The 14,637-nt window shown below is 41.5% G+C and overlaps 1 protein-coding gene across 1 annotated transcript in view; it reads left to right on the top strand.

Annotated features, from left to right (window-relative positions):
• LOC138505061 (intestinal mucin-like protein) overlaps nt 1–14,637 on the top strand; it is a 129,938-nt gene that overhangs the window by 60,620 nt on the left and 54,681 nt on the right. Inside the window, exon 8 of the mRNA XM_069625386.1 lies at nt 5,367–5,481. Coding sequence (XP_069481487.1) covers nt 5,367–5,481 — 115 coding nt within the window. The remainder of the gene's footprint in view (nt 1–5,366; nt 5,482–14,637) is intronic.

The following is a 14,637-nucleotide window of genomic DNA, read 5'->3' as shown; positions in this document are numbered from 1 at the left end:
CCAGGAGTTTTTGCAACAGGACGCCCCCCCCCATAGGATGGAAGTCTGGAACACACCTATCATTACTTTTCCCGCGAGTTGCTGAGACCAGCAATGTCACAACCCCAGTTTGTGGCTGTCTCCCTTGAGACAGAAAAAAACACAGGCATCAGAAGGTGGTGGCAGGGGCTGTTATCCCTAATGGGATAATAGTAATAATAAAACAAGCAAACAGCTTGGGCTTTTGTGGGGCCGAGGGTGCATTATACATAGTAGCACTGGCTAGCAAAAGCTTAATACTTATGCACAAGCCAAAAATGTTGGCTTTTCCAATGCTTGTTTTTAACAGGACTTCAGTGAAGGACACACTGAGTGCGTATACATGGTGTGGCTGAAAGCAAGGCAGGTTAGCATTTTTATTACACCAGTAGCTTTTTAACAACTCCAATGAAGTCATTAACTCTCAGAAGACTGCTTTGAACAAACACTGGCAGGCACGTTGAGTGCAAAGCCAGATGGTGAGGCTTGATTAAAGTGAACTGAGAGATTTCCTATGATGAGGAGTTTTGGCCGGGCAGAGGTAGGAATAGGTGGGGAATTAATGGCAGTAGGGATTAGCATGGCCATGGTCAGGCAATGGGTGAGCTCGTAATCAAACAACACCTAAAGACAAGAGGCTAGATGAGACCTCCCCACAGCAGCACAAGGGTGGCTAGAGACAGCGTGAAAGTGAAGACACAACCCTATTGTATTATGTTGTTTTTATGTAAGTAAAAATTGTCGTTTTAAAGCTGTTAAAGTGAAAAGTCATGTTAAAATTATTAAAGTGCCCACAATGTCATCCATGTTGTCACGGTTTATTCTTTTGAACTCTACTGATTTATCTAATATCAATTTGTATTGCACAGTTAATTGCCAATGCCTGCACATATATATATCAAGAATTCTTACAATCAAAATGACAGAATGAGTTAGCATCAAAAGCAACAAGCCATTAGTCTGTTACAGACCCCAAATGATAAATCTTTCCTGGATTCATATCCAGCTAATTTGGGTAATCAAAGGCAAGTAAAGGGGAAATTCGCCATCATCAATTACTAGGCTGATCCCCCGAAGACATAATAAGCGCACATCTGACAGTAGGACAATGAATTCTTCTTCTTGCTGTGCCACTTACTAACCTCTGAGATGTTCATTACATCTGGGAGCAGCCACTGTTAGGGAAACAGGTATACTGCTACCGAATAATAAGGGCCACGATATACATTAGAGACATTGCACTACGGTTCAAAATCAAAATTCTAGCGAGATTTTTGGTGAAGGAGCGTTCAAATGTTCGGCCATTTGTTTCACAGTAAATGCCAAAATATAAGCCCAGGATATGGCCTCTATTACAGAAGGAGGCGACCCCAAAGTCAGGTTAAACTATGCGCTGTGCAACTGTCACTGCTTGGAGAGGAAATAGTACCAATTCTGTGACTAAGCAACTCAAGTGATATGCATTAAAGGACATATATTGTGTAGAGTGCCAGACACGTAACTCACATTTCTGGACAAAAAATATTCTTTGTAAATTACGAATGGTGGTAGGCATGTAAAACACAAGCAATATATTGCCTCAAAAAGCTTGGCAGTTAGTCACCCTCCATTCAATACAATAAAAGTGCAGCATAAGGCTTTAACCATGTGGCCTCTCCCAGGCTAGCAAAGACGAGCGGCTCTTTGCACATGGTCAAGCTGTTGTAGACGTGTATGTCCGTGGAGTGTACCAAAACAGGGACACGACTCCAACACCTGGAGCCTAGGTACTTGGACAACAGCAAATGCTTCTTGGCAGATCACTCGAGAACCCAATGACCCTTGAACAGCTTGCTTTTTCAGCCGTCCCTCAACCCGTGGGCACATATGACGAAAGTAAACTACCCGTGAAAGACTGGCTTTGTAAGTCCAGCCTATAATTCCCCCCTGATTATTATGGAGTGCAGGATGACAGCTATTAAAAGGGCATGCACTGTATCAATGCCCCTCCCAGACTGCAATGGCCATTTTGAAGTACTTGGTTTTTACATTTACTAAATTAGGTTGCTTTATAAGATGCAAGTTCATAATGATTTCAATGGAACATCGGACAAATGTTCACTACATTTTTGAGCTTACAATTTACTGAAAGTTATGAACATTTACTTCAATAGATTTACAAAATAATATGTTATATTATTAAATAGGCTCTGTGTTGTGCCCCTTCAATAAACGTCACCTTGAGTCCGCTGACCTTTTGCGTTAAAACAGCCACAGCCCGTTAACATCATTGATTAATGTGTCGAAGTGCAGATAGGATTTCAGATAAGGGTAGCAGCTTGCGCACAGACTGGACAGGCAAGCCGCGGAAAGTGATTATTCAAAAATATAATCCATTTATTACATTTGAAAACAGTTACTAATGCAATATAAATAATTTCAATGTACATATGTTAGATTTTGCAACTCTTATGCATCCTATCCATTAAATACAAAATAAATATAACAAAAACATGAAAAACAAAATATACGTACATCCGCTTTTTTACAAAAGATTACACTCACATGCTGCAATGTATAATTTATTTGGAAGATACCATTCAAAGATGGCCTCTTGTTTGGCTTGTTTCCAAAGAGATTCCTTAGAGAAAGTCATCCAAGATGGCCAAGACCATGGAAGAGCTCAGAGCCCAAAGAGTTCTCGAGATGGGCAGGAATGGGTAGGATTAGCCAGAGGGATTACCATTGTTACAGGCAGGGAATGGGAGCGATCAATGCCAAACAACACCTAATGCACTGTGTGTCCCTCCACAAATGTCATTCATGTGGGACCCTTGTCAGAAGCCCTTACCCTTATGTACACATTAATCAGTATTTGAATGCAATAGTTTGGGCTGTTATAGGTGTCGCAAGCAAGTAGTGGATGTGACAAGGAAGAGGGGACGAGAGATAATGGGTGTCTTTTCTTCTTCCCCTTTAATCAGTCATCATAGTTTACTTTTGGAGTGATTTCTTCAGTGATTCTGCTTAGTCTTATCTTCCAGCCCACTGATTTCAGAACTTTGTCAGGGGCAATACATGACTTAATCCCAAATATTCTCTATCCTGAAAGGTATAGCAGATAAGCAGCAAGACATCCATTTCATGATGGGTCTGTATTGGCTGCTGGGTGCTTCCTGCCCACAAGGAGGGATAGAGCCCTGGAAGTGTAACACCCATAGTCATTCAGCTCCCCTTATCCTGAGCCATCTGCTTTCTTCTGACTCCTGTCACCTTCTCCCCTCAGGGACCTGGTTGTCAGTCTTAACTGTCGAATTCTGTCAACTTACTTCCGATGATAAGTCCTGTAACTTGACACTCACAGTTGATCCTCCTCAGTACACAATTACAATGTCACTGCATTGCCCTCTGTTGAGGAATGTGTGATAGTGCAGGTAGGGCAAATGCAACGTCACATACTGCCTCCCAGGCCCTGCAAGCAGGGGGAGAAATATAAATTAAGAACACACTTGGTAAAGGTTTTTAGGTTTTTGTTGTTTGCATAGCTGCCACGTTGCTTTGGAGATTGTTCGACACAAGTTGGGTAGAGTTAGTTATGCCCCACTTCAGGAACTAGTTTTGCTGCACTTCAGGGAGCCTTAGGTTGCTGAATACACAGACGACACAGAAATGCAATGAAGGGTGGTATGTATAACTGAACAGGGTATATATGAATGTTAGCTTTGTTGAGCAAGAGTGTCACAATTTTCATACAATGCCCCCATTTGAAGCTGCAACATTGGTGCTCAAATTTATTTGTCTTAATAAAAGCTTATCTTTACACCTCTGTTTGGAGGATAGCAGATAGCCAATGTCAAGAATAAATGGAGGATGGGATGGTGTTAGCTGAAGCTGTGAGAATCAGCTGCTCCAAGGACTTGAAACTAAGATGTGCAACAATTATTTTCATTCCAGGCGATAGCTACATGAATACACAGAGCTTTGATCACCAGGTGGATGAGGATCCATGTAGTAACAATGCCAAAGATACAAAGCTAAGTTGCATACACAGTGCCCCCTATGACAAGTTAGTGCCATTGCACCCATGGAGGAATGTATTAGTGAGACCAATAAATAAGAGACATCATTTTCTGCACATAGGGCCTTCACCATGCTTTTTCTCAAACAACTATTCATCCCATGACCTAGTAAGAAGACTTTGCACCTGCGTTGGCAACATGTATTGAGACGAGATTTGCAGAATGAGCTATTCAAGTTTAGGGAATGGTCTGGGATCGTTGGAGACTGCATGGGAAGTGAGATGGGAGCATCTGTTTTTTCTCGAAGTCGAGTTTCAATTTCTCTCTGTTTACATGAATTGCTAATTGGGTTGCCTCGTAGGGATGCAACATCCAAGGCCACCCCAAGAGGTGCCAATCAATGGCATAATTTCTTTTGATCACTGTCAGCATGAAACCTGCCAGCCAACCAAACAGCGAGTTAATGATGCTCATGGTGATGATGTTATAATTGATGGGGTGGACTTGGCTGGTTCTGGAGATAGTGGATTAGCCAATGATAGATTGCAATATACAGGGTTCTATTGGTTTTCATTATAGTAGCCAATGACTATGTTATAGTTTTACGAAATTTAGCTTTCTGTAATTATGTAAATCTTGCAGTTTTCCACTTTATATTCCTTGGCCCGATGTGAGCGTGTTGCGCCTGACACGTAACACCACATAACATAACATCTGCTTTGAGAGCCAGGGGTGAAAGGGGAGAGAGGAAGATGAAAGGGCAAAGACAGTAAAATGGCAAACATGTACAGCTAAACGCAGAGTTCCATTCCAGTTCCTCTAAGTAGGGATGAGGCTGACAAAGGGCTTCGCTGGAATTACATTGAAGCAATAGTGAGCTGACTGCTGAGATTAGCTGCGTGCCTGTACTATTTATCCATAGTAAATAGGGCAACCCCACTACCACTGACACTTAAAATAACCTGTCTCCATCTCTTACAGCTCAGCTGCCCAAGAGCTCAGTAAAGAGTCAAACAACTGTAGTTCCCTGAGTGTAGTGTCTGTGGCTTTTCCTAAAAAACAACTCACATTTGATTCTGAACACATACAACACACATGTTCACATATCTGGTTGCTAGCTTCTCTTCTGCAGACAATACTCTATGGAAATGGTAATAAAATTAATTGGGGAGTTATGACTTTCAACAGTTGGCCAGGATGAAATATGAAGCTCCAGTACACGTTGGATGCAAAGTAGTGTCTGTTTTCTCCCTTGGTCAAACCCTTCTACAATTTGTACCTGATGAACGAGTGAGAGATGTAGGTCTTTTACAGAACAATGATGGATTTCTTGTTGATGTTTTGTTTCAGTTAATGTACTTCAATCTTGCGCACTGCTGACTATGTCTGTCAAGGTGACATACAGCTCCTGCTCCAGCCTTGTTGAAATTGGTTACTGCACTGGGCCCTGCATGTCTTCTTCAACGTAAGTGATAGTTGTCTCATCATAAAAGATTATAAGATGGTATATGGCAATCATATACACACATTTCTTCCATATCCTTGTTACAGATTACATGTGGGTGAATGGAGAAGCTTCGGAGGGAATGCATGAGTCCATCTCATGGATTTTGCAATGTAGATGTGTATGCCAGGTCACCATGTATTGCAATGTGGTCTTTTATTGCGCCCTTCAGCCTTTTCTGTTGGCATCGCTCTGCATGTCTCTATTAGAAAGCAGCAGATTAGGGAGTCTTAATGGGTTAGGCAGATGTGAAACTTGTGGTAAAGTTGGGTGCAGGTCAGAGTATCCTGGTCCTGAGTACTGATATGCTTTACATGGGTCTGGCAGAAACACTTGGCAGTGGTTGAAGAGGAGAGCCGAATATCTGATAGAATACAACACTTTCGATCTGATGTGGGTGGGGGGTATGATAGGGTTCAGAATCAGAAGCTAGACATAGCTTGGTTAGTGTTGATTTGCTAACGGCTAGGACTTTAGCAGCCATCAGTGGGGGATTTGTGTATGTGTGTGTTTGTGTGTGTGTGTGTGTGGTGTAAGGTCACCTGGGATCCTAGAGGTGGGTCAGTTAGTTGCTGGGGAAGAGGGATAAGGCAAGCAACCTAATGTCCTCCCGGAACTCCTACCCCTCGCCTCTTGCAGACAAGCCCCATTTCACTTTCTGAAATTACCAGTCTAAACTCTTATTTCTCTCTCTCTCCCTCCCTCTCTCTCTTTCTCTCTCTCGTGCTCTCCCTGTCTCTCTCTCTCTCTTTCTCTCTCACTCTCTTACTCTCTCTTGCTCTCTCTTCCTCAGTCTCGATGTTGCACTCACTATCATATGCTAGATGCTGAAGGATATGGGAGGCAAGAACCTTTCAGAGGAAGGGTAGCTTAATATATGTGGACATCTGGCATCCATTTCACCATCCATAGCATGTTGGTTGGTAGGCTGAGTGACACCGCAAGCTAAACACTTCCTTGCTCACGTGCTGTTCTCCATAGCCAGCTGGGACTTTTGTACATCAGACAATACATGTGGAAGCAGTGAAATAGCATTTGTCAGGCATTCATCAGGCAATTATGGCAGGTGTCAGAATCCCCGGTAGTTTCTCCTAGTGGTCTACCACAGAGTTTCCCACAAACCTCTGACTCCTCTCACACAGTACATCCAGCCAATGGTCATAATGAAATTCCACCCACCCTACTGGCCACCACTCACGTTGTTCTGAAAAAACTCCATAACTTTGATGTCAGAATGATGCTGCACATGGAAAGGAGAGTTAGGAAACATAGAGGAGGAGTGTGAATTCCTCAAAGTGCCCCACAAAGCTAGGTGTACCATCCCTTGGCCCAAATGTGGAGCAGTGGCTGGAGAAATATGAAGGGAAGCATGCTGACAGAGAACGTAAGGACATTTGGATGGGTGATGGAATAACCAGTCCAATAACACTGTAACCTCCCATTTGCAGTGGCTCTGGCCCTTTGCTAGACATTTAGCTCTGTCCAGGTTCCTTAGAAAGCTTTATTTAGCAGCGAAATAACAAAATGAGGGCAGAGTAGATATATGCAGTATTCATATAATTTGAAGTGCAGACATTCCATGAATAGGGAGGTTCTGTCAAGAAGTATAATATGGAAAGTGTGTTAACTGTCCCTACAGGGGGTCTCCTGCAGACAGGAAGGTACCACCTCACCCACTAACAGCCATTTACACAACACAAGGGCCAGGAAGGGGCTTCCTTTTTGGAATGAGCTGGTTTTTACTGATGTGTGCTCAGGCTTCTACAGATAAGTGCCATACCAGACATTGTTATGCATTACAATCTTGTAGATACAACAGCTTTCTTTTTTTTCTATTTATCATTTACACACCAATTTAGAGAAGAGTGAAGTGCACAGGTCAGGTTACTTGAAAGAAAGCAGACACTTATATTGCTTATCAGTAAGAGTCAGAAATATGAGCCCTGATCAAAAAGGATCCAGAAGTCGTACTCCTGTAAACAGCAGATGGAGCAAACACTCAGACCACCCTCTCAAGCTAAGACAGGTGAAGAAGACTGAGCAGCGGCGGCCCGCCCTCAACTGATTACACAAAGATTATGACAAATGTCTAAGGTTGGAAAGAGTGGTGGATGAGGGGGACGACTTTACACTAAATAGACATGATGTGGTCAGACTCTGTCACTGCACCCCCCAACTGAGACAAATCACCACAGAGGACTTTGCTATTGTCAAATTTAGTTGACTTGGTTCACCTACATCTGCTCGATAGTTGTGAAAAATCTGATGATCTCCACTGCATCAAACTTTCTGATGCTAGGCTTTGACCTCACAGAACTAGCAACAACGCCGGTAGAGAAACGCCTTGGAGAAGAAGACTCCAAACCCCAAAACTCAGAAGCAAGTATCAAAGACTGACAGAAACAAACTAGCTGTGGAAAAAGGGCTATGACACTTGATCAATACCATGAACATAAAAACCACGTAGAGGGCAGGAAGGACCTTGAAGAAGAAGCGCTATAGCATTAGAAGAGCGGAAACGGAACCTAACACTGACCATCAACTGTGAATCGGGAAGTGGACAGACAAGGAAAGGCAAATGCAAACAATGCCCCACGTGCGTTAAGGCGCAAGAGGACTCCTAGGGTTTGGTTCCCAGCTGTTTTGTCATCCCAACATTCCAAATAGCAGAGTCTCTGGGAGGATACCCAAAAAACAAAAAAACTATTGACAACTTGCCTCTTAGAAAACCAGAGGTTTCTCACATCTTTTGAGAGTTGGAGACCTCCACTGGGGTGACCTTGATCTTGGCTGCCTCCAAGAAACATGGTTAAGATCTGAGCCCTCCCATTAGATGGATTTACTATCTTACGGAACCCGGCAATTGTGGGAGAGGCTGGGTGCCCAAGGGGAGGTCTCCTGAAAATGATCAACAGTGAAGCGGGCTACGAAATAATTAGCTCTAAGAACAGAGGTCCCTATCTACAACAGACTATTCTGTGAAATAAAAACACAAGCCCCAAATAAAGCAAGTTCTCGGATCATCACTTGACTCTAACAAACATCTGTGGAGTCCGACAATCAAAAATAACGAATAACAAAAATTGACTGTTCCCAACGGTGGAAGCTATTGACTAAGCTAATTCCATGGGGAAGACATCTATTATTTTGTGTGGAGATTTCAATTTAGCATATCCACTTTGGAACATACACATGGAAAAAGGAAACTTGAAATCAAGAAAGCAGTGTACCCAAAAAGGCCTTGAATGTGAAGATCTGATAATAAGTCATGATCTCCATGTCATGAACAGAAACTTTGAAAAGAATAAATTCCTCCACCCTACCTGGCAAAGGGGGACCCAGTCCTTAGTAATCACCTACATTTTTGTATAAGGAACCTAATTGAAAACATGGGGCCTCACTACAACTATGCTGGTCTGGTAAGCATACCAGCACTGTTGTTTCCGGACCAGCATATTACAACTCTGCAGGTGGGTGCTGTCCCAGCGGAATGGCACCCGCCCGCAGAGTTTTTACCGGACTTTATGGGAATGGGGGCTTACCATTTGCCGTTGCATGGCTTCCTGGACCGCCGGGGTTGTAATCCCACAGTATTACCGGGAAATCAGGCGCCAGTAAATCATTACGGGTCTGGCAGCAGCTTGCCAGTAGCACCGGCATGGTTACCGCCGGACCTGTAATGAGGCTGTCTCCTTCAAGGCTCTCAACACCAAAGAAAGTGGAAGTCAAATGTTAGTGGTGGCAAGTGTACCCCCGGAATTAAGATGGCATTTTCTAATCAATCGTGCAAAAATGACCCTAAAAATCGCTATGGTTAATTTTTTAAATGCATTACACTTGAAGGCAGGTGAAATTTTAGACTGAAAGATGTATGATATGAGGTGAATAATGTATTTGAATTCTAAGTGTATATTGATGAAATGAAATGCACAAATACATGATAAATGTGGCTCATATTTTTCCTATGTAACAGATTAGGTGGGTTACACAGTGATGTAATTTTATTAATCAGGTTAATGTTTATGTTGTATCTTTTACTATAAAATTGTAAATTCCTTTTGAAAAAAGTTGATTAAATTCAGCTATATTTCAATAAAAAAAAAATAAAAAAAAAAAAAGAAAGTGATCACAACTGGCTTGAGATCTAAAGCGACCTACACTGAAACAGGAACTGGAGATTGAAGTGATAAATAATGGTGGCAGGCTGAGGTTTAACAAATCAGCCATAGAATGTACCATTGCTATTTACTCTGGGAGACTGGAAAAGGCCAAAACAGGCAGCCCTTTTAAAATCGTGGATTATGTCCCTATCATCGTCTTATTTTGAACAAAAGGCAAGCCTCTCAACCACAACCAAACAATTCATCAGCATACATTTGATCAACTGCTGATCATAAAAAGACAGGAGATGAGGCAAACCATCCGAGCCTCAAAAAAGTTCCCACAAGGGAGTTTAAGGAGTGTGATCAAAAGTGTAAAATCCAAATACGGAGAGTGGCTCATTAATCATAAGCATGCCCTGATCCAACACGATACAGAAACGATGCTGAAAGCACTAGCCAAAAAAATCAACAGCGGAAATGTGGGCCATGATTAGATCCCTGAATCAGCCCCAACAGTACCACAAAATAAACGGGGCGACTGACGTAAATTAGGCCTCCTTCTTTGGATCCTTATTTAAAGACAAACACCCCATTTGGAGCCCTCCAAAAAGCACTAACACAACCTGGACTTTTCCGTACGAACATGAGGATTTATTGAACAAAATGAAACATCTAAATTCATCACGTGCACCTGGCCCGGATGGGCTATCCAACATGACGCTGAAGGAAAATCCAGAGCAGTGGGCGACTTTGCTGGACATGGTATTAAAGAATGTATTAACAACTAAATCGATGCCACTGTCATGGAAAACAGTGCACGTAATCCCAATCTTTAAAAACAGAAACAGGATCGGCCCGAACGACTACCGCCTTATTGCCTTATTGGACATAATGGGGAAACTATATGCATCCCTGCTTCTCAAAAGATTGAATGAATGGTCGTCAGGAGGATCTCCTGACCAACCCTGAGAAGGTAAAGAAAATGCTGTGGGCACTAAACTGTATCAACACCATGAAAGACGTCAGCAAATACAAGTTGCATAAGTCCCTGGCATAAGAAACAAGAAAAAAGGAGAGATAAAACCGTAGCTCAGAAAATACCTAGAGCCTGCTTTGAGATCCCAATTCATGTTTCTCCGATTCAATCTCTGCAGAACTAGGGAAATGACATCCCGAGGAACACCTGCAAAAACAGAAAATGCGGAATAAAACCTGCAGATTCTGTGGGGATGAAGATACGTGGGAAACTTTATCCCACCTATATGCGACCTGTACAGCAATAACTCAGGAAAGGACACTGTACCATGGGAAATACCTGGAAAAATACAACGTTGTGTCTCCAGGAGTTTGGTGGTGCCACTTGCTGAGTGGGAACCAAACCATCTTGGTAATGGCAATGGTAAAATTCTTTAAGAACTGTCTGGACACTAGACTACAGAGCCAGAATCTTGGCCCATGCACCAAGAGACAGACATTAAGGCTTAAAGGCTTTTGAGAGTGTCATTTGGTCTGGAAATCTGGATGTTTTGCTCAATGTTTATGTTTAAACTAAATGTGCAAATACATAAAAAAAAAAAAAAAAAAGAAACCAGAACACTTGTTTTGATTTTTATCTACATGGATGTAATTGCAGGCCATGGAAAAAGGCCTCTGAAACAGACATGTTTTACTCTGAAGCCTTTCAGAAAGAAACCGCAGACAGTGAAATAAGAAATGGCTTCTTTCTGTTCAGCTTCTGCTGTGTTTTGTGTCTAGATACTCATGCATATTTATTTTCCTACCATTTTAGGATTGTGTAATTAATAAGATGGATAACTGAGTTAAAATTGAGAATGATCTTTTGTAACAAATTATGCGTTTTTCAGTGAAAGCAAACCAGTGTGGCACAAACGTATTTTTCAAAGTTCCTTTGCTCTGTGCATTTATCATCAAGATGCATGTATATCATGTGTTCATACACATTATTGTGTAAGAGAAGGTTTCCAGAAATGTAATAAATTGTTTGAAACCAAACCAGGCTCAACAACTGTTTTGTTTCAAATGGGTCCTTTTCATTTTTATGTTTTTCAGGTTTTGGTTACCTTTTGCATAATTTTTACACTCTTGCAGAGGCAAATCAGTTTTACTTATATTGTAATGTACTCTCTAATTATAAAAACAGTGTGTAAAATAATGAGTATGCAAGGTCTAATTTACATCCATTCAACCTTAAATTGCAGTCATTAAGGGATTTTGCTATAAATGGTCAGTGCCAGCAGAGTCCTTGCTCAAGGGTGAGTGAATGTCATTACACCAATTACAGGGGTCACAGCCTCTTTCAAATATTCAAGCATTGTTCAAAGACAAACAAAAATGAAACAGTTACACTTGTAATTGTAATAGAAATTCAGAAAAACCGGTCCCTGTAGTGATAATCCAGATAGGTATTTAACATTTTTATTTAATGCTTCATTCATGGTTTGTCCAGCTTCAAGGCGCTGTGATTATTATGCCTCAATTGATATTCAGTTTACTGATCTCTGAAGGATGTTACTTGGCAAGATAGCACTGCTGGTTCAGAGCTTGCTGCTGCAATCTGTGCATGACCTGCAGGTTTGTATCCCGGCAAGGCTAACTCAGCCTTTCATACTTCCGAGGTCGATAAATGAGTACCAACTTTGGTTTGTAGGAAAATTGCATGTAAGTATGTTGTTTGTACTGTGCTTTGGAAACATTGCTGTTTAAATAGCAAATCATTAACTCTTTCCAGCCAACATTTGGCCATGAGATTAGGTATAGAATTTAGCATAGAGTCCTTACCTGTTTACTGTTGCATCATAATATTGGCATACGATTAGGTAGTACTAATTCCAGGAAAAGAAGACTTTCATTAAACATCAAAAGACAGTTCTGTCAAACCTCAAAACACAGTACAATTCATGTTTGCTTTACTTTGTAATGTATTAGGTTTTTGGGTCTTAAAAATTAAAATACATACAGAAGAGATCAAATGGCCAGACCTTAGAGAAATAATGAAAGGCTTATTGAGTGACCTATTGCTCTGTATTATATTAACATCCCTGTCTGCAACATATTTTAGAAAGTTAACCAGCTCTAGAGTGGCTGGGAATTGGTATATCATTATTTTCTTTTTCTAAGGCTGAATTCCTTTCAATTATGGTTTACTGAATTCCTACTATGCAAAGTTTTTTTGATTCGAATTAGCCTGCATATTTTTGACTAGTCGCTATCAAATGTATATTAGTCCTATTTTTGAGGATATTGCACGGCTGAGGCAATTAACTGTTCCTGTAGCAGTGAGGGACATGCTGGGCATGATCTTTTGACAATATTTTGGACTGCTGAGGCCAATGATGTTCCAGTTATATGTGAGTGTAGTTTGCACTGCTATGCTGAGGCCCTTAATTTACCTCTTCATTGTAGGGGTACTTGCACCACTCCATCCCATACTGTGTGATGTCTATGATACTGCTGTGATCCACGATGATCTGTGCCAAGTGTGGTAATCTTTCATTGGTGAAACTCACAACACTTCTTTTCTTTGTGAGAAAAGCATGATCTACTGAGATCCATGGTATAACTTTTCTATATTAGGAGTGTAGTGTGCACTACTGAGAGATATGTTACACCTGTTCTGTATGAGAGTAGCTTCTAATGTGGAGACACATTCCTGTTCTGTTCTCTGTGTGAGAATCTTCCATCATTGCTTTACATCTTACACTGATCTCCATCTTTTCCACATTATTATAGCTTGCATTTGGGTTGCACACATTCACCTTTCTATTTGTGTGGGGGAAGCCGGCCCGGTTCCTCCTCAAGCTGATGTGCTCTTTGTGAGTGAAACGCTAAAAAGCATATACTGCTGTTCTACCCTTTCTGTATATGCAAGGGAAACTCAAAGTGTTAATACTCATCTGTTTCCATTTGTGAGGGGGTGTTGTGCCACTGTACATTGTGCTTTATCTGGGAGAGAACCTGCTTTTCTGTCACAATGCAGAACATCTGGTGAATGGTACCGTTTTAACGCTTTGCACACGTTGGCTGAAAGCCATCTACATTTGACTCTCTTGGAAAGGAGAAAAATAGGGATTAAAATAATCCCACCTCAAAATCTGAGAGCACTGTGTGTGCACTAATATGTTCAATTCTTCGCAATTGCACAGGATTTTTAGCATGAGAGTCAGGGTCTCTATTATGTGCGAATGAGGGGGGTGCACTGAGCATGTACAGTGCAGTATATGCAATTTAGGATGATTGTTCTGTTGTCTAAAGTGAGATTATGCCAAGTTCATTATGTATGACTAAGGTCGACAGCTCCTCTATCTGAAGGGCTGAGTAGAAGTAGAAAGGCTGGAGGGGCTTGGGATGTAAGAGGAGTAGAACTACTCTGATCCAAAAGGTACACATGGAGTGGTCATAGGTGGGGGAGGTTTGATGTAATTACTGGGTAAAATATTCTATAGCTGCAAACCACTGAAGAAATTGTAAACAAGTTTGAAGTTGAGATCCTCATAGAAATGTCGCTGACCTGTAGAATACCCAAGCCATGATCAAGCAGCCAGCAAAGAATAATGATGATCAAGCAGCACATAGGTAATATGTGAATATTGTGAGGCCTAACATGAGAATGAGTTGAGGGAAATTATGGTATCCTCTCCTTTTTCAACATGACTCTAATGGATGCAAGGAAGATACCCTTAACAGTGTGTGGGCTGGAATCAAGCACTTCACTTAGTGCAGAACACCTGCACATCTGAACCACACCCAGCATGAGTGCACACATGTGTCTTGTTATGTTGTACCTTTGCTGGGCTCTGCTGCTAAGGGATATCACAAGAGCATTAGAAGCTTTTGTGAACTGACAGATTTTGCAAATGCACAATTTAGATCATTCTGTGACCCTGTTGGACTTATTACTAGAGCTTGACAGATAAAGAGGCAGGACATGGAAATGCACCTGATGGTGAAAGTGAGCTTTAAAAACATCATGGAAGATTCCGTGGGCAATTAATAA

This window comes from Ambystoma mexicanum, chromosome 11, assembly GCF_040938575.1.
Source record: "Ambystoma mexicanum isolate Mex_15411 chromosome 11, UKY_AmexF1_1, whole genome shotgun sequence".
Lineage (NCBI taxonomy): Eukaryota > Metazoa > Chordata > Amphibia > Caudata > Ambystomatidae > Ambystoma > Ambystoma mexicanum.
Note: the sequence above shows the minus strand (reverse complement) of the source record. Positions and strands in the feature narration are given on the sequence as shown.